Genomic DNA, 21,437 nt, shown 5'->3' with positions numbered 1-21,437 from the left:
CGCCTTCATTCCCAACACCACCTCCTAACGTTAACTCGCACCCCCTCCCTCTCCCCACTACTCTCCTCTATCACCCTCCGTCTACAGACACATCACACCCGTCAGCATCAGACGCCGAACGTACCTCCTCTACCATCCCCCACTCCGCTACCCCCTTGACCCCTCCCACACATAACACGCCACGCACACCTCCGACTAGCTTCTCAGAACACTCCCCCTCCCCTATCTGCTCCCAAAGCAGATAGGGCTTATCCCCCCCACACCTTGCACTCCCGTCCCGCCCCTCATACCAAGCTTCTCAGAACACCCCTCCTCCCCCAACTGCACCCCACACAACATGACTCTCTCTCCTCCTTTCTCCCCCCCCCCACACTTTGCACTCCCGGCACGCCTTGCCTTCACCCCTCCTTCAACCTCTCACCCCCCACCCTCAGTCCCCACTATCCCACCTCCGCAACACCCAGCCCCCACACCGCCCCCATTTACCCTTCCCCTCTTAGCACTGATGCCCTGCCCAATTACACCATCACCAACCCTAACACCAATCCTCTTTCTAACACTTCCATCCCCTTCACCAGCTCCATCTCTCCACCCCGATCCACCCCCTTCTTCAGTAACCTATACGCCTGTTCACCGCCAGTACACGTCCCCAACTCCGCGCCCAACACCACGCTGGACATGATTATGTCCACCCTCTTCCAAATGAAAGAAGAACTACACTCCATCAAAGAATTGCTCATCACAGACCCCACACACCCCCCTTCCACCACCAACCTCACACCTAATAACACTTCCCCCTCACCTCCTACTCGCCTTACCACACAACACTCCCCGCACTCTACCTCTATACCCTCTCGCAATACCACCAATCGCAATACCAATCGCAACCGCAATACCATCAATCGCAATACTACCTCTGCACCTAACACTTCCTCCTCACCTCCTACTTGCCTTATCACACAACAACACTCTCCACATTGGACCTCTATCCCCACTCGCAATACCACCAATCGCCCCAGACGCACTACCAATACGATCTCAGACCATGACTTACACACCCTTCTCCACTCTTACGTCCCGGCTCTCCAAAATCGCCTAGCCACCGGCCATCTGTATATCCCAACGATTATCTCTAGCCCCCTCAGACACCACATGCATAACAACAGAGGCTCCGTCCCCAAAAACCTCACAAATGTACCCCTCACTATAGAACCCTCCTCCACCCTCCGCACCCCTAGACTCAAATGCCTACTTCTCAATTGCAGATCGGCCCAAAGACATTCCGCGGGGGTCGCCGATCTCATCATTTCCCTGGAACCGGATCTAGCCATTCTGACTGAAACATGGTTGTCCGATTCTCTACACCTATCATGGATATCCTAGTCCCCCCCAACTACTGTATCATTAGACTTGACAGGACCAAAAAGACAGGCGGTGGAATTGCCTGTATTTACAGAAGCAACCTTTCAGTTATCAAAGCGACCGCCCCCTCTCTTACTTCCTGTGAATACCTCTGCCTTGATGTCATCAGCGAAAGCAAACCGGTATGCTCACTACACATCATATACCACCCACCTGGGGACAAGCTCTCCTTCTCCCAACAACTCATGGACACAATCTCAACCAACTCAGGACGGCAAAACACCCAAATTTTCCTTGGCGACTACAATCTCCATTGGAACGACAGCAGTGACACAGTGGTAAATAGCCTCAAAAGCTTCCTCAACGCCCTTGATCTCACCCAAATATGCAATAGCCCGACCCATGAGAAAGGTTCTATCCTCGACCTTATCATTTCCAAAGAGGACGCTATTCAACTTGAGTCAATCCAACCTTATGACTGGTCTGATCATCATATTGTCTCTTTCCTTATCAATGAAAAAAATTAAATTTAACCCAGTTCAACCCTCTAAGCCCAAAGTTTGGAAAAGAGACATGAAGAAACTCAACCCAAACTCTTTACCGCCTAACAGCTGCAATCTGCTACTTCCCCCTCCCGGCACTACGGACGTTCAACTCCTGACTGACCACTATCTCAATGCCATGACCACAATAATCAATGAGGCTGCATCCATGCAACTGAAAAGAGTGTCGTCCAAGATCTCCAACCCATGGTATGACGGGAGCCTCAATGAAGATAGACGGGCCATGCGATTGGCAGAGCGCACCTGGAGATCAGCCCCCTCTGCACTGCACCTAAAAACCCTGAAGAAACAGAGAAACGCCTACTTCAGGAAAATAAAACGCTCAAAAAGAGATTTCTTCAGCCTCCAGCTCGCCCAAGCAAAAAACCGCCCAAGAAAACTGTTTGAGCTAATCAGAACACAATCCAAAGAACAACCCCAGACACTCAGCACCATGGGCGCTACACCTTCCTGTGAAGACTTCTCTGCTTTCTTTAACCAAAAAACAGACAACATAAGAAGCGATCTCCTCAATGACGCTATCCTGTACTCCAACCCCCAACACACAGCATCGTCTGAACTAAAGAACAATGCTACATTGTCATCCTTTGGCACCTACTCCGAAGAAGAAATTGGCAGATTGCTCAGCACCCTGAAACCATCCAATCACCTCACTGACCCCCTTCCTGCTAACGCTGTAAAAGACTTTACCCCTTTGCTCCTCCCACTCCGGACTAGGATCATCAATAGCTCTCTTCAACAAGGATCCATCCTTAGCGCCCTCAAAGTCGGACAAGTCACACCGCTACTAAAAAAAAACAGCAGACCCCACGGAACTAAACAACTACCGTCCTATTACAAATATTCCCACTCTCGCTAAACTGTTGGAAAAATGTGTACAGTTACAACTGACTAAACACATAGATAAGTTTGATCTCCTCAACCCTCATCAATCAGGCTTCCGAGCAGGGCACAGTACCGAAACTGCTATGACTCACATAGTTGACGACGCCCTCCAAATCCTAGACCAAAACGATACCTGCCTCCTCATCCTTCTTGATCTCTCTTCAGCATTCGACACAGTTAAACATGAAAACCTACTCGAACTATTAAACACAAGAAGGGGCATATCTGGGCCTGTTCTCAAGTGGTTCACCTCCGTTCTACACAACCGGTCTCAGAGATTCAAAAGCAACAACCTGATGTCCTCTACGGTACCTGTATCGCTAGGCGTCCCTCAAGGATCCTCCCTCTCCCCAACACTGTTCAACCTAGTTATGGAACCTCTCACTACTCTGCTACAAGCATCCAATGTTCACTTTCACATGTATGCAGACGACACTCAACTTTATCTCAAAATACAATCTCCCAAGGACATCATACTTCTGAACACCACGATCAGAAACACCCAATTCTGGCTTGCCGAGAACCACCTCAAACTCAATGCGCTGAAGACTGAGTTCCTCCTGATCTCACCTCCCGCAAAAATCTCTACCGCTCAAACTTGGCTTAAGCACCTAACGGCTCTAAATGTACAACCTACCATCGTAGACTCAGCAAAATCTTTAGGCATAACACTTGACGCCAATCTCAACATGCAGCAGCACATCAGCAAGGCAACCAAAGGAGCGAACTTCCAAATTAATAACTTGAGAAAACTTAAACCCTTCACCCAGCCAAAGACTTCCAAACTGCAGTACAATCTATAGTCATCCCGCACATAGAATACGGTAGCACCGCCCTCTGCGGGCTCCCCCTAACTACAACGGCACCCCTAAGAGCGTCCCTTAACGCTGAAGCGAGACTCATCACAGACTCAAAAAAAACTCGCATATTTTCCCTGACTTTAAATCCCTGAACTGGCTACCTTTTGAAGCCAGAATACATCTGAAAATCGCCTGCATGACACACAAGGCTGTACATTTGAACTCGCCAGCCTACCTCACTCAAAAGCTGACAATTTCTGGTGGCTCTAGAACTACTAGAAGCACAAACAATCTTCTGCTGAAGCCTCAAAGATTTCGGAAGGAAAAAAACCTATAAACGCTCCTTCTCAGGAATGGCGCCCAGGATCTGCAACTCACTCCCGCCTGAAACCCGGCTCATCTCCTCCAACAAACTTTTTAAGAAAGAAGTAAAAGCGATCCTCATGGCTAAATACACATGATCTATTATTCTGTATTTCTCAAGAATCCGCTCTGTACTACCTGCCTGACCCCTTGTACCATTTGTATTACTTGTATTATCGACTTATTTGATTGTATACGTATTTGTATATTTTTATATTGTTGACGCACCTGTTTGACTTGCATACTGTACCTACACCAACTGAACTATTCCTACTCCTGTACTACTGATGCACCTGTGTGACTATGCACCCTGTACTCACCTACCTCAACTATGCTTACCTGTATGCTACCACCAAAAGCATTTTAAGCACGCTTAAACAAGTATATGCCACTTCTTTTTGTACCTATATACTAGTGGCGCACCTGTTTGACTATGCACCTTCTACCTACATTACCTCAACTTTGACTTTCCTCTTGTTTATTGACCTACCTATGTAACTGTGCCCCTTGTACCTAACTACCTCAACTAGTATACCCCCTTGTCCTTGTAAAGCGCTCTGATATCTGCAAAGATCTTGTTTGCGCTATATAAAACTTTCAAAATAAATAAAATAAATAAATCCCAGGCCTAACAATTCTGATACACAATTTATGGCCTAGGGGCCAAACAGTTCTCTGAAGTTGAGAGCCACTAGTTTCCAACAACACTTGCATGTTAATCATAAATAAAGCAAGCAGAGTACCCACACACGCGAAAGAAGAGGGATTGATGGGATCAACCACTTTGAATTCACATTAACACTACATCGCTTCTTGTGCTCAGGTGGCCACACAGCTATGAACACTGATCATAGACTAGGCAACATCTACAATTACCATCGACTTTGTCATAAAAAGTATGACACATTCAACAATGCACAGACTGAAAGACATACTCTCATTTCCCGGGGACTGTACATCTGGCTAGGCACCATCCCTTCTCCGTAGCCCCCAGCGCCCATCGAGTGACGAAGAGCCTCCACCTGCAGGAAGCAACACAATTATTTTAACATTGAGAAGTAAATGGCATCCTCCTAAGGTCGTACATATAGTATCAGATCCTACCTACTGTAACATTGTTTGCATTTCCCCTCACTCCCCGATTTTCCCTTCAAGGTACCCCCAGGTCCCTGCAGTTCTGCCTTTCCTGCTTTCCTTGCATCACTTTTTTACTCAAGTTCATGCCGTTTCATTCTTCTGGGTCAATCTGTAAATTGCCGTCCTGCTCTTCCCTATCATCACAAATGTGCATGCTTGTTTCCTCTTCTTAGATCTAGGGCACAACAGCACACTAGTGCTGAAGTCTACAGATTATCCTCTAGTGGCAGATGTTCCTTAGATTTGTAGTGTAATATGTCATCAGAATGGTTTCCATATTTTAATAGCACTACATTCTGAACCTACATAGGTAGTCTTAAAAGAAGACAATATTCTGAATTTGATCTTATTGTGGTACTAGTTGGAAAAGTCGCCTCAGTGATCTTCCTCACGAACAGACCATACATTTCTTCACTGGAGATAATCGAATAACATACCATAGCTTACTAGGTGGCCATCAGAGATTGAATGAAGGAATTTAGGGGCCTACACTTGTGGACACTGCGAAGTGGGATTGTTTGCCGATGTGATGTTGGATTTTATTAGTTTTGTCTTTTTTGGCTTCCCTCAGAAATATTAATGTATGCCATCACCAATGCACAATGATCACCTGTTATGCGTTTGTGGTAACTCTTTCTCAAACTATCTTATGTGCTGTGTTGCTGTACTCCGTACCTTTGGTTCTTCCACACTATATAAGAGAAGGAAAAGTTATTTCCCTATAACAATTTTGAAGCTATTCTGGATTTACATGCTGTGCATAATTCAACAACCTAGTGGTTGGGTCCACAGAGTTATAGTTTTTCTTTTTACCGTGGCTAAAGGTGGAGAAATGCCACTTCTCTATGACACAAAACACAAGCCTAGAATGTCCCAGTATGTGGCCACAGTCTTTAAATGATATATCTCTCCAGTTACAGCAATGCTTATATTCTGTAGTCTAGTTTAGTTGCTTTGAGATTTTACCTTTTTTCACACACATCTTCACATGTGACACATTCAACTCTTCAGTGAATCCAGAATAGTTTCAAAGAGCAAAACTGGCGTCGTACATAATTAACCTTTTCCATTTGCATTGTGAATCTCTTCTGGATTCACACGTTGTGCATAATTATGTAGTAGGAAGGCAGGAGTGAAGTGTTAGTGGTTGCAAAGGAGTGTTTAAGAACCTTCCATTGTCAACTATGCCTTCATATTTGCATGAAAATCCAACAGCAGTGTTTTGTGAAGGCATGTCCGACTGGCCATGTTGCTGTCATTTATGTGTTATAGATGGAAAAGTTAAGCTAGAAAGTCTAATATTGCTCTTTTTTCCTAAGGGATTTCCTTTCACATCAACATTATGATTGAAGGTAAGCAACTTGTTCATCTCAAAAGAGACTGTTATAGATTCCTTACCTTAGAATAGATACCCCAGCAATGCTAACCCCGGAGGTGGGTTTGCGGACTAAGTTCATACCAGAAAGTCCTAGAAAACAGAACGGCCAAAATGACAGTCTCTCTCCGAACTTGGCTGTCCAGGCAATAGTGTTTGGTAAACGTGAGCAAAGATGCCCACGTGACCGCCTGACAGATGTCAAGGAGTGGGATTCCACATCACAAGGCAGTAGTAGCTGCCGTAGCCCTGGTGGAGTGGGCACGCAGTCCCACTGGAAATCCCTTTTTCGCTAAGGAGTAGCAGAATTTAATGCAGAGGACAACCCATTGAGAGATGGTGAGCTTTTGTACAGCCCGACCTTTCTTGGCACACATATAGCCAACGAAGAGTTGATCGTTCACTCAGAACTATTTCTTATGGCATTTCGAAAGACAGCGCACGTTTTGGGTCCAGACAGTGAAGTCTCATCCTCCTTGGAAGGGTGCGGAGAGGGGAAGAAGGTGGGCAAAGTGACGGTCTGTCCTTTGTGGAAAGAGGTAACCACTTTGGGAAGAAAAGAGGGCCTTGTGCGAAGTACAACTTTGTCCTGATAAACAGCAGGAAAAGGAACTTTTAAGGACAGAGCTTGAAGCTCACTCACTCTGCGAGCAGAAGTGATGGCGACATGGAAGGCAGTCTTTAAAGTAAGGAGCCCGATAGGGCAGTTATTTAGAGGTTCTTAGGGAGAACACATAAGGAACGCCAAGACAAGATTCGAGTCCTACTGGGGCATTATGAAAGGAGGAGGAAAGAGAGGAGTAATGCCCTTTAGACATCTATTTACAATAGGGGACTTGAAAGGAGAAGGCGGATAAGGAAGGCAAAGGAAGGCAAAGAAAGGCGGATATGGCTGAAAAGTAGCCTTTAAGAGTGCCCAAGGCATAGCCCTGCTAGGCCAAAGAGAGGATGAACAAGAGTACCTCCGAAAGAGGGGCAGAAAGGGGATCCACAGCCTTTGCTGTGCACCATGCCACAAACTGTTCCATCTACTGGTGTATACAGACTTGGTTAAGGGACGCCTGGCTGCCAAGATGGAATATATGATCAAATCACGCATTATTTTTCTCTGTGGGGAATCACAATGCAATTCCGCATATCATTACTCCGAAAGTCGTTGAGGGGGGGGCGCTTGAAGTTGGAATAGTATAATTTACTATTCCAACTCCAGTCTGTGCGGACACTAAGGAAGGTGTTGGATTTAAAATCCAACACCTATCCCCCACCCCCTCCCCCCCTCCCCCCCTCCGCAAGTCGATGTTCCAACTTGCGGAGTAATGGTATGCGGAATCACAGCGCGGTCGTTGCGGAGATAAAGTTTTGTTGTAAACGTTGTTTACCGCCATAATGACATTACAGAGTTCGGGCAGAAGGTCAAAAGAGGTCAACTGCTGCCACTCAAATCTTCATGCAAGGAGGTCGAGACTGGACAGGTTCGGGTGGAGGACTGCCCTCTACTGCTGCGACAGAAGATCGATGGCCATGCTCAAGAGCTCGGGGTGCCAGACTCTTTATGCCCAGTCCGGAGCCACAAGAATGACTTGGGCTCGGTTGCGCTTGAGCATCTTCAGCACTCGGGCCAGAAGTGATACAGGCGGAAAGGCATATAGGATGCCGGAGCTCCACTCAAGACGAAAAGCGTCTGAGCGAGTGCCGCCTTGGAAATTCCCAGGCACAGAATTGCAGATATTGCGCGTTCTCTTCGGTGGTAAACTGAACTAACCAAGGCTCTCCCCCCTGCTGAAAGAGACCTTGCACCACACCTCAGAGTGAAGCTGCCATTCGTGATCCATAATTCACTGACAGTTGAGCTCGTCCGCCCTGGCGTTCAGAGAACCTGCCAGGTGTTGAACCACCAAGGACATGCCCTGATGTTCCAGCCATGTCTAAAGGCGAAAAGCCTCTTGACATAGGGTCCACAACCCCATCCGCCCTGTTTGTTGCAGTACCACATGGTGGTGGTGTTCTCTGTGAACATTTGCACTACTCTTCCTTCCGTGCCAGACGAATTGCCCAGAGCTCCAAAAGGTTCATGTGGAGGCCGGACTCTTCCGGAGACATGTGTCCTCTGATCTCCGCCTCTCACAGGTGACGCACCATTCCATGAGTGACGCATCGGTCACCACTGTCAACTCTGGTTGGGGAATGGAGAGGGGTCTGCCGCTGACCCAACCTTGATTCGTTAACCACCACTGCAGTTGACGTGCAGTCCCATCCAAGATCTGGACAACGTTGGAAAGATTGCTACGATACTGTGCTCAATGGAAATTCAGGTCACACTGCAGAGCCTGCAAATGCCACCTGGAATGATCCACCAGCAGGACGCAGGAGGCCATGCGGCCCAGCAGCCTCTGGGTCATTCTCACCGAAAACCGGGACAGAGGCTGAAACATCGGTATCATAGCCCGAATATCCCGGACTCTCTTCTCGGGAGGATAAGCCCGACTGGGTCTAGAACCACTCCGATAAAGAGAAGCTTCTGAGAGGGAACCAGGTGCGACTTCAGAACGTTGCTGGAGAACCCCAGGAAGTGCAGGAGGTCGGCCGTAGTCTAGAGGTGGGAGGCGACTGCCTGGGGTGAGCCCGTCTTCAACAGCCAGTCGTCGAGATAGGGTACGACTGAAACCCCTGATCTGTGCAGATGAGCTGTTACCACCGCTATCACTTTCGTGAACACCTGAGGGCGCTGGTAAGGCCGAAAGGGAGCACAGTGAACTGAAAGTGCTCTTGGCCTAGAAGTGTGCTTCCCATCCATTGAGGGCTGCGGCAGTTATCGTCACAGAATGAGCTGGGTGTTTATAAGATCTCCCCCGTGCTATGTTGTTGATGCCCAAAATTGTGATTCTGCTTGCAGTTTGTGCGTAACAACCACTAGAACCTCCCAGCTCCCTGTGGCTTGGGACCAGTTGTTGGTGAGCCATTCCTGGGATGGGCGCATATGTAGACATGCAAGAGGGATGCGTGGGATGCATGACGCCATCATGCTCATGAGTTTCATTACTCTCCTCACGGTCAGCGATTGACCCTCTGGTAGAGAGAGGTTTCCTGTTTGATAGCTTGTATCCTGTTTTGCATCGGGTATGCCTGTGCTCTCCTTGAAATTAGTTTCTTTTTCAGGCCTTGCTGAGGATTTTTTGTGATTTATGGAGAATCCTGGGTTTTGCAGTGTGTGGATTGCTGTTTGAACGTGCTGAGACATCTTTTGTTTTGTGCTTGCTTTAATGGGCCAGTCTTACAGGTAGGGGTAGACGTACATTCCCTCTCTTCTCAGCCGTGCCGCAACTGCCGCTAGGTACTTGGTAAAAACATGTGGTGCTGATTTTATCCTGAATGGTAGTACCTTGATCTGTTAGTGTATTCCGTTGTGCAGAAACCTGAGATATTTCCAGTTTTTTTTGTTCATGGGTATGTGCAAATAGGTGTCTTTGAGGTCTATTGTTGCAATGTAATCCCCTTTTTGGATTTGTGGGATTATTTCTTGTAAAGTAGTCATCTTGAAATGTTGTGTTAAAACTAATTTGTTTATGAAACTTCGATCCAGGATTGTCTTCGTGTTAAATCCTGCTTTGGAACCAGGAAATACGGTGAGTAATTTCCTTTGAAGAGTTCATCTGTTGCCACCAATTAGATCGCTTGTTTTTGCAGAAGGTCTTTGATTTTTGCATTGAACTGTGTGAGTTATGATTTGCGGAACTTCTATTTCTTTGGTGGGTTTGCAGGTGGTGTTTTTGTGGATCTATGCAATACCCGTATTTAAAATCCATTTGTCTGTGGTGATTTTTCTCCATTGATGCTGGTATTGTGTAATACGTCCTCCCACTAGTGTGTGGTCTTTGTCCACGTTGGAATTAATTAGAGCCACTTCCTCTTCAGGTCTGGCCTCTGCCTCAAAAGGGCTGCTTGGGCTGTTGCTGCCAACATTGGTATCCTGCTTGTTTGTTGGTCACTTCCCTGGCCTTGTGTCAGGCGCCCCACAAGACTCACCTGTGCTTGTGAAGAGATTCTGCAGCAACGACAAGGACCACCGCCCCTGTTCCCAAACAACCCCCACGGGGAATAACACCCGTCACGGATTGGACGGATCCAGGGATGGGGGCCAGTTAAGCAAGAGGAATAGCCTTGGTGGATGGGACGTAGGGTAGGGTCTTGGCACAGCTGAGGAAATAAGAGAAGACCAGGTTAGGACGTGGTACTATACCTGCAGCAGAACACCCCACAATACACATGGAGGAAGGAGCCCCTGCCTCCGGTACTTACCAAGACACACTCGTGCCGAACCAAGGATGAGGTCAGCACGTAGCGTCCAGGTGCCTTGGAGTAGAAATGAAAGAAAGCGCTCCTGCGCAAGAACCACCAAGTACAAACAAACAAAATAAGGCGCTCCTGCGCGTAAGTGACCAATACAAGGTCTCCAGGGTAAGCGCTATAGCGCGGCCCAGTGCATGTTTGAGCAACGCTCCTGCGGCACATGCAATCGTTCAGCAGTGTTCCTACGCTTCTCGCGTCAAGTCACTAGTAGTAGCGCTCCTGCGCAACTGACAAAAGCAAGGGAAAAACAAGCAATGACTGTCACAGCGCTCCTGCGCTTACTAACAGAGAATGCAGCAGCGCTCCTGCGCCACTGCCATATAAAGGGCAACTCAAGGAAAGAGAAACAGCAGCGCTCCTGCGCGGCTGCCAGGGAAAGGGTTAATCCTGGTCCCAATGGAAAACGAAACACAGCGCTCTTAGCGCTCAGCAACCAGTGCAAGCGGCAATGAAAACCCCGCCAGGTAGTCTGAGCTCTGGGGGCTCGGGGAAGCACAGGCCAGCGCAACACACGCTGTTGCGAAACAAGCGGCCAGAGAAAAAGTCACATAACGCTTGCAGGCTCGGGGAAGGTGTTACCGTGACTCGTCATGCCGTGGAACCTCCAGGAATCAAGAAGGGCAGAACAAACCGCTGCCGTCTGCTGGGCTCCATGCACAAATCTGGAATCAGAAGCACCGATCCGGAGGTGCTTCACTCCTTTATGCGTAGTCCCCCGGAAGTGATAGCATTGGCCGGAGGACTAGACCGGGACACCACTTCCGGCCAGAAGTGAGTATTCCCGTATGTGTGTTGTGGCGCCCGGAACGGCGGAAAACCGCCACATGACACCTTGTTTGTTGGTGCAACATTAGCTGACCTTGTGCAAATGCTCCTCTTCCTGTGGGCTTTCTGCAGTTAAACCCACCTCTTTTGAAGGTTCCGCTTTGCTGTAGAGCTCCCATTGCTCTTGCAGACTCATTATCCTTTATTTGTTGGAGTGATTCGTCCACCTCCTTTCCAAACAGTGCCTCCCCTGTGAAAGGTCTGTTAATGATGGAGGGTTGAACCTCCTGCTTAAATCCAGAAATTCTTAGCCAAGCATGTCTTCTCAAGGTTGTACCTGTGCACATTTTCCTGCTGGCAGTGTATGCTTTATCCAGTGCAGATTTGAGGCATGTGTTAGCGATGTTTCTGCCTTCCTGGACAATAGATTTACCTCTCTTTTTGTCCTCCTCTGGCAGTTTGTTGAGTTCTTTGATCTCATCCGTTGCTGGTGTCCGTATTTGTTTAGTAGGGTATTGAGTTAGTGATGAGGCACTGCGTCGCTGCCTCCTTTTCCATATGTCCATTTGCTTTCTTTTTGTGGTGGAGGTCCACTGTTAGAAATGGAATTTGCCCTTCTCCTGGCTGTGGTAACAAAGTCAGGTACAGTGTTTCCCTGAATATATTTTGGGTCCTTGGAGGAGGCTTGCATTTCTTCTCGACCCTGCTTGAGGCTGGCTCTTTAAAGGCTTCCTTGTCTTGGTCTAGAATGCTTGACAGCATAGCAAGTATTGAGTCCCCTTGCTGGCTGGGGCTAACGACTCCAGAAGGAAACATATGTCGCCTTTTTCCTCTTCGAGGGGAACTCCGTAAGTGTCTGCTGCCCCTTTAACCAGTTCTCTGTAGAAGGCTATATCATCTGGTGGTGATGCCTTTGAGGGATAGCAGCAAATTACCTCTTCGGGGTTTTCGGTGTCTAGGTCATTCCATGTGTCCTCGAAATTCTCCGTCATCCTCCTCTTCGGGAGCGTTGTGTTCCTCCGGATCTTCTTCGCAAGGTTCTGGGGTTGGAGAAGAATAGAAAATCTCCTCTTCCTCCCCTTCGGTGTCGAGGTTGTCTTTTTCAGCGGCTGGGATATTCGAGATTCGGAAGTCCTTCAGCGAAGTGTTGAAATATTTCTTCTTTTGGGGAAGCATTGCCATTTCGGCTTTGAGTCGCTGCCTCTTTTTTACGCCCTAGAGGGCTCTCTAGACTTCTGAGGCTGGAGACTTTTGTTTCTTGCCTTCGCTTGCCTTTGCTTTCAACGGTGTTGCACTTCCCTTCGGGGTCTCGTGTTCGACTCTAGTCTTTGGCGCCTTTTGCGATTTTCTCTCGACTATCTCCCTTGCTAGGGTTCCGTGGGGTTCTTTCGATCACGGCTGGCCTTCGATCACCTTTTTCTTTGGCGTCAGGGCTGCCTTCGGCTGCGCCTTGCTGTCATGGCCCTCCGGTTCCCATAGATGTTTATGGGGTCTTATCTTCTCAGTCTTCTCAATCTCACCCGTTTTTTTCCGGGTGGGTTGATTTTCAGAGTCGCCATATAGAATTTCGACGTCCGAGCCTTTGGGCGTCTATTCTGCCGGGACTCCTTGGTCTTCTTTCTCACTGGAAAGGCCTAGGTGTTTTAGTGACATTTTCTTTGAAGTCTATGACATCGTTGCGTAGTGGGCTTCCCACTGCTTTTGGCCTATGTTTTCAGTTGAAACACCGCACAAGCATCACAGTCCTTTACCTGATGGTTCATGGGCAGGCAGAGGTTGCACACGTCGTATGGATCACGTTGGGCGAACTTGTGGTGGCACTCGAGGCAGGACTTATTTTCCATTGCTCCTACTTCGCCGTTTGTCGACCCTTGTTGTCGACTTGTGTCGTTCTCGTAGTTCTTTCCCTTTCTCTGGTATCGATGTTGATGGACAGTGGAATTTAATCAAACCATTGTCCTTTTTCTTTCCTTTTTGGGGCTTTTCCTGAAAAAAATGTCAGAGCTTCCCGTCTTGCTTCTAGACCCAACAGCGGAAAAAAGAATCTGAAGATGGCTACCACATTCAACGACCAACAGGGCGCCGTCTGACTTCACACACCTGGCACCAAATACTGGTTGACGACGCCAAAACTGAGGGGAAAAAAGAACTGAAAGTAAAAGGGACCTGCAGTGCATTCTGGGATACTGTGAAGTTCTGGAAAGTTCTCTTAAAGGCACAGTATCCTGTTTTGAGCCACATAATGGCAGCCTATGGGGCTTGTCTGTCCATGTCTTCCTCTCTATCATTCCAGAGGGCTTTTGCTGCTAAGGCACGGGTAATCTGGACAGGCTTTGCTGTTTGCGGTTTTTGGATTTTTGGTGGAATTTCTAGTTGAAGTACTGGACAGTGTAGCCTGGTTATAGGCTGCATTATCTGTCTTTAAATTTTCTTAAGTGTCTGTGCAGTTCTGCATTTTTTTGACACTTTAAGAGATTATTTTTGATTGCTCCAGGGTCCACGCACATGGGCGAGATTATTCACTAGATTATGACTATACACAGAGATCCCCTACTACAGAAACAGACTATTCCGGATCCAACCACTAGATGGCAGAATGATGCACAACATGTGAATCCAGAAAAGAATTCACGCTGCGAAACCAGACGTCCTCAACCAGGCATAGTGCCTCAGGGCTACTGACGTGCAAACCATTCTGCCCAGTGAGTCGGCGGTATCTAGCCCACATCGGATTGTGAATCTAGCTGCATCTCAACCCTCTGCCACTACGCGGGAGAGAACAGCCCGGGCCTCCTCTGGGCACTGTGGCAACGCTTGTGCAACCGTATCCCACACTGCATGAGTATAACAGCCCAAGAGACATGCGGTATTCACAGACCGCAGTGCTAAGCTGGAGGAAAAAAACATCATCTTCCCAAGATGGTCCAGCTTCTTGGACTCTCTCTCTGGCAGGACAGCAGGGAATGTACCTTTAGAGGAAGAGGTTTGTACCACCAAGCTCTCTGGGGTCGGGTGTTGGGAGTGGAAAAGTAAATTGCCCAGGGCCGGGCAGTGGCGTCGGGCAATCATCTTGTCCATAGGGGCCCCTGTGCTGGGCTTGGATCAAGTGCCCAGAAGGCAGTTAGTGAGGGCTTCATTGAAGGGCAGAAGGGGTTCTGAAGAAGCCGCCGCCGGTTGAAGCAACTCTGTCAGGAGGAGGAAGCTCCAGGCCCAAGGCCTCAGCCGCCCTACTCAGCACCACTGCATACGACGCTCCCTCTTCCGAAGCCACAGTAGGGGGAGAAAGCATGCTAAGATCTGGGGAGGTATCGACACCACTGGCGTCACCCAGATCTTCCCGCCAGTCCGGCTCGTCAAGTTGATCAGCTGAAGGGTCCACAGTACTCCTCACCCTCCTCTGGCTGCCAGTCAGGCCTAAAGGGAACACCAGGAATGAACAGTGGCACAAAAGTGCCTTCCGGCGCCATTGCCGAGGCTGGGGTAGGCGCCGGTCAAGGGCACGACTGGCGCCGCGGGCGTCGTTGGGAAGGTACCGTGTGGTCGACTATCCGGATCTAGGCCTAGATCCTCGAGGGCCCTCCAGAGGCACAGCCACCAGCATCGAAATCCAGGGCCCTCAACCAAAGTACACGGCCCTCAAAGGCGCACCAGCGGAGTCGGGCTACCCAAAGATGCTATGAAGCTCCTCGTAGAAAGCTCGAAGCTGGGATGGGGACGCTCCAGTACTGGGAAAAGGAGGGATGTGCATGCTCCAAAGACAGAGCACGAGAGCTACGACGATCCGTGTCCCCTGACAGACAGGGAGTAGGTGAAGAGCGACGCTACTTCTTCACCTTCTTCTGGTGCTTCGACTTACCCAAAGATCTTGAAGACTTGGAAGACGAATGATGGTGGTGGCTCCGAGACTGGTCCTTAGACCTTCCTCAATCTTGAACGACGCCGCGTCGACTGCCAGGCCTCCAAAAGCTTTCGGGATCGTTCCTGCAAAGACTTCGGATTCTTGGCCCGACAGTCAGCGATTTGTCAGGGGTAATATAACACCACTCCTTAACAAAACCTTTGCATGCGGCCCCTCCTTATGTTAAGTGTTGGAGGTGACATATGTACGAGTCATTTGTTAGACGAGTCAGAACCAGTAGTGGACTAGGCCTTAACTAACACTCTCTCACTCTCTCTCTCTAGTTGCTGCCATTTTAGACTTGCCCCTTATCACTGACCAATAGGGGTATTGCTTCTGTTGGAAGGCAGGCTGATCCGTAGGTCTACTGTTGCTCGGTGTACCTCTTTTGAAAGATGGACTAGACTGCAATGTTCCCTCTTACACTGTTTCATTATCCTTCATTTGCAGCAGCGAATCATCCATCACAGGCCTACACAGATCCTCCCTTGTGCATGGACCATTTGTGACAATTGCTTGGATTTCTTGTGTGACACCCGAGCCCCATGGTCATCTAGCCATATTGGCAGCATCCACAGCGGATTTTAGACATGGGTTGGTAATTGTCTTCTTTTCTTAGAGGACAATCTTTGCCCTTTTTTTAACCTGTTCTAGTGCAAGTTGCATGATCTCTTGGACCTTATCCGCCAGCTGGTATCCATATCTGATTATCAGAATGTTTTGAGTTGGCAACACAACATTGTATGGTAGTGGCTCTATCCATCTTACAACCTACAGCCTCCTGCTCTTTGTGTGTGGCAGCAGTCCAATGGATGAAGGTGTCTCAGCTCTAGTTTGACCTGTGGATACTATACTCGAGTCACCTGGTATGTTAAATCTTTATATATGAAGGATTTTGGCTTGAGACCTTGTGCATTTGTGTACTGGATGCCAGTGAGAAGACAGGGCATAATGTGGAAGCAGGAAGCATGGTATAAAATAATAGATCTTCCTTTCTCAGCTATTTTGAGCAACGTCCTGTACTCCATCACTTTCCCCTAGCTCTCCACTCTTTAAGGTCACAAAGTACACTCCCACCTGTGTGAGGGATTATAACACACTACCTACACCCTGTTTGTACTATTCTCTGGAGTTTCACCTCCACAAAAGGAGGACTCTGTGGCAACTGCATAAGAATCACAGATTGAGGCATGTACAGTCAGTCACGAAGCAGCTTGTGACCCACACAAAGCAATGGCTACACAAGATATCACTCAGAAAACACTCACATTAACCACAACTGCACTCACTGTCACTAAGTAAAAACACCAATTCTAGCACGTATGCATACAGCAACAGTTACAGACATCAATCACAGCGCAAACATAGTTCAGGACAACTGAAACACACCAACTGTGACACAGATTATCAGAACACTCGGATCACTGTCACAGCTATACATATCATCAGTAACCAAACTCTCAGACCAGTACACACACCAACAGTTACATAAAGTACCATCCAAAGCATTCGCACAGTCAAGCATAATACACACAGCATCGGCTGTTTGCAGTATCAGCAACAAGTAGATGCAATTTCATGCAGGATCAACTATGTAGCATTAAGACACTACCCAGCACCACAGAGCTACACCTAGGCAGAGGTCACAATACAGACTCTGGTGAGCATAGGGTATTGGAAGGTCTTTGTTGCACGTAGGGGGCACCATATAGCTTTTACTGAACACAGAAGCCACCATGATCTCGACTGCATACAGTTGTCAGCAACTGGCTTGCAATGGCCATCGAGGAGTCGCTCAAAGTCCTCTTCAAAGGCACCCATTATCCAAGAACTGTCTAAGCAGTACAAAGCGAACTCAAGGTCACACTGACCTGGGAAGCCTGGTAAGAGTCTCCATTCAGTCCTGGCATTCCCAGAAACATATCATTGGAGCCCGAAAGGTTGAAGGAGCCACCTGAGCCTGCATGAGGGAACAAGAAAAAACATTCAATCTGCAGATGCAGAACAGCAGACTTTGCTCAACTTTTCAAAATGACAGAGGCATGGATTAGCAGACTACTATATATTCATTTGGCAGTCCTTTTAACATGAATAGATCCCTTTATGAATTTTGGAACCAAACCTAAAGCGCTAATTTCTTCACCCTGCAAATCCACCACTACCTCCTGCCAATTGAATTTTACCACTTTACCTTCCCTCTAGGTCCCACAGACCATCAGCAAGACAACCATCTGACAGTCCAGAAGCTATTCTTCTTCCCTTTTCTAACTGGACTAGGTGAAAGGCATTGAGGAGATTGAGCAAGGCAGCCTGCCAACCAATAAGTAAGATATTAGGACCGTCCGGGACTCACGTGGTTCTTTCTGGCCCTATTGGTTGTCAGTTGCAAGCTCACTCCCTCTTCTCCTACCAACAAGCCCTATAGGTATGACCAGCAATGATAAATAAACTAATACATTCTGGCACTATTATTAAATCTATATAGGTCTTATTTTAGCAATCTATTTTTAGTTAAAAATATGCTCAATGCTAATTAACTGGATCACTCTGCTAGATTTGCATCTCCAAGCATACGTCGCTGCAGAGAATTGTTCAAGGATGTTAACAGTGAGGGAGAGAAGTGCTACCAGGGGTAGGGCAATGACATCAACCTTAGGAAAGAGCGGTGATTTCTTTAACAGCTATGCCAAATCGAGGTTTCTTAGAAAAAGTGTCACAAAAGCCAGCAATGGGCATCAGCACATACAGCACCCACCTCTCCCAAGGGGGAGCACTTGGAAGAATGTGTTGCACAGACTAGCTGAAAAGAACACCCTCTGCGGTTCCTGCCTCCATCATTAGCAGGCACTGATAGGTATCAGCAAGGGATAATATTAAACAGAACAGAGCCTGCAGGAGTTGCCTCAATGGCAGAGGGTAACACAAGGAAGGGTGCATTCCTGTGGGAGAGCAGGTAATCCCTCCACATGCATGCACCTGGCCACCTATACTCATAACAAGGATGCTGCCTGTATGCATTGCTGGTTTACTGTGGTGGGAGCTGAGCTCATTTTTGCAGCAGCAACTACCATCAGGCAGGAGCTGATGTACGGCAAAAAAACAGTGGACACTCAGAGTGGTGCTCTGAAATGGGGGAAGCGTAACAAGCAGGAGCGGCCATCATGGTTCGCTTTACCCAACAGAGTGGGAGTTAGACAGACAAATAACAGTACAATCCCTGGGGAGTTATAGGTGCTGTAGAGAGAGCTAGTCTGAGAGCAGAAAGGAAAACATGTAGGTGATACTAGCAGAGTGAAGACAGTGGGGTCCATACAGTAAATTGTTCCAAACAATTGTTTCTGTAAAATTGTGGTACTTCACTCTCAGTTTGCCCAGAGTAGCTTCGCCCACCCAACAAACTGCAAAGAAAGGAAAACTTTACGAAACTGTAACACATGGTTTGCAGCTTATAGTGCTGTAGATTCACATGCTTTCCACCCCCTCCTATCTAGGGTTGGGTATGGTTGTTGCAAGTTGTTTTCTTCAAAGTAGAGGTTTTGAGAAAGCTTGTGATCCCTCTACAAACCCCACAATGCATGAGGACCACTATACTTGCTGCTTTCCCACGCAGGTGAGAGTAAGTAGGTGTACTAATGAAGCAGGACAATCTATGTTTGCTGGTGTAATGTAGAAGGTAAATGTTACTTACCAGTATGCATCTGTTCTTGGCATGTAGAGCTGCAGATTTCTACACTTTGCATTAGATCGCCACCTGGTGTTGGGCTCAGATGATTGCCTGTTGTTGTCGTCTTGGAAGAAGTCTTTGTAGTCACAAGATAGGTGACTCCTCCCTTGGACGATAGTGCGCATGGGCATCGACTGCATCCTTATATTGTTTTTCGCCATGATGGGAAATGATGGAGTTAGTAGAAATAAAGAAGGGATGGCCATGCGTGTACATCTAATTAAGATAAAACTGGAACAGATACAGGTCCCGGGGAGGCGGGAGGGCGTGTAGAAATCTGCAGATCTACATGCCAAGAACAGATACATACTGGTAAGTAGCATTTTCCGTTCGAGGCATATGAGCTGCAGATTCTACACTTTGCATCGATTGCGCAGCAGTATCGCCCCTAGCGGTGGTCACCTGTCTCCATTGCAGTAGTTTGAAAGAGTTTTGAGGACAGCTTGGCCTACTGCAGCTTGCTGCTTAGCTTGCACATCAACACAACAGTGTTTAATGAAGGTGTGTGTTGTAGACCATGTTGCTGCCTTGCAGATGTCTTTTAGGAGAATGTTCCCTAAGAAAGATGGAGGCCTTAGTTTGCGTGTGGAGTGCACTTTAGGAGGAACTGTTAATGTGCGTTTTTCCTTGTGATCGCATATTTGTATACATTTAACAATCCACCTTGCAATTCCTAATTTAGAAATGGGGTTGCCTTTATGTGGAGGAGAAAAAGCTACAAATAGTTGCTTTGTTTTGCAAAAGGATTTGATCATATCGATGTAATAGAGAAGAGCTCTTTTGACATCTAGTGTGTGTAGAGCTCTCTCTGCTACAGAGTATGGGTTTTGAAAAAACACTGGTAACTCTACAGATTGGTTTAGATTAAAATTAGTAATTACTTTAGGAAAGAATTTAGGATTAGTCCTTAGAACCACTTTGTTACGGTGCAATTGTAAAAACGGTTCTCGTATAGGGAATGCTTGAATCTCACTAACTCTCCTAAGAGAGGTAATAGCAATGAGGAAAGCCGTTTTCCATGTGAGAAATTACAGTTCACACTTATGTAAAGGTTCAAAAGGGGGCCCTATCAGCCTGGTAAGAACAATGTTTAGGTTCGACACTGGAGAGGGTGGTAACCTAGGAGGAATAATTATTTTTAATCCTTCCAAAAAACCTTTTATTGCTGGTACTCTAAACAACGACATATGTTGTCTGTTTTGTAGATATGCCGCAATGGCTGCAAGATGTAAACGTATAGATGAATATGCCCGATTACATCTCTGTAAATGGTGAAGGCAACAGATAATATTTTGGATGGAAACATCTAAAGGATCAATTTGATAATTAGTGCAGTAAATGGAAAATCCTTTCCATTTAGCGGCATAGCAAGCTCTTGTAGTAAGTCTTCTGACTTCTTTCATGATATTCTTACAGTCTGGTGGCAAGTTAAGGTAACCAAACTCTAAGACTTCAGGAGCCAGATCGCCAGATTTAGTTGACCTGGATCTGGATGCCTGATGTCTCCATGGTTCTGCGTTAGCATGGATGGTGTCAGAGACAGTTTTTGGTTTGGGACTAGAGAGAATTCCAGCAGTGTGGTGAACCACGGTTGGCGTGTCCATGTGGGAGCTACCAGGATCAGTTTGAGAGACTGTTGTCTGAGCTTGGATACTACTAGTGGTATTAGTGGGATTGGCGGAAAAGCATTCTCAAGTCTGCCTGACCAGTTCATCCATATCGTATTGCCCTTGGACAGCGGGTGTGGAAACATGGCGGCGAATGTAGGGCATTTTGCGCTTTCATGTGTGGCAAACAGGTCTATGTCTGGATGACCCCACCTGTGAAAGAATGGTTGAAGAACTTGCAGATATAGTCCCCATTCGTGAATCTGTTGTGTCTGTCGACTTAACAGATCGGCTATCTGATTGTGAACTCCTGGAAGGTGTTCTGCAAGCAGATATATATTTTGTGGAATGGCCCATTCCAAATGTTTTGTGCGAGCTGAGACAGCTGCAGGGAATGTGTGCCTCCTTGTTTTTGTATGTAGTACATGGCTGTCATGTTGTCCGTCCGGATTAAGACAACTTTGTTCCCTATGTGCACTTGAAAGGACTTTAGTGCTAGGAAAATCGCCAGCAACTCTAGGTGATTGATGTGAAGCACCTTTTGTTGAGCGGTCCATCTTCCCTGAGTTTTGTGGTGGAGTAGATGTGCTCCCCATCCTGTCAGGGATGCG

The 21,437-nt window shown here is 47.4% G+C and overlaps 1 protein-coding gene across 2 annotated transcripts in view; it reads right to left on the bottom strand.

Moving 5' to 3' along the window:
• PBX2 (PBX homeobox 2) overlaps positions 1-21,437 on the bottom strand; it is a 247,366-nt gene that overhangs the window by 9,970 nt on the left and 215,959 nt on the right. For both annotated transcript variants that reach the window (XM_086924519.1, XM_086924520.1), the window contains exons 7-8: positions 17,367-17,455; positions 4,909-4,995 (exon numbers count right to left, since the gene is read on the bottom strand). In XM_086924519.1, coding sequence (XP_086780645.1) covers positions 4,909-4,995; positions 17,367-17,455 — 176 coding nt within the window. The remainder of the gene's footprint in view (positions 1-4,908; positions 4,996-17,366; positions 17,456-21,437) is intronic.

This window comes from Lissotriton vulgaris, chromosome 5 (genome assembly GCF_964263255.1).
Source record: "Lissotriton vulgaris chromosome 5, aLisVul1.2, whole genome shotgun sequence".
NCBI classification, from domain to species: domain Eukaryota; kingdom Metazoa; phylum Chordata; class Amphibia; order Caudata; family Salamandridae; genus Lissotriton; species Lissotriton vulgaris.
Note: the sequence above shows the minus strand (reverse complement) of the source record. Positions and strands in the feature narration are given on the sequence as shown.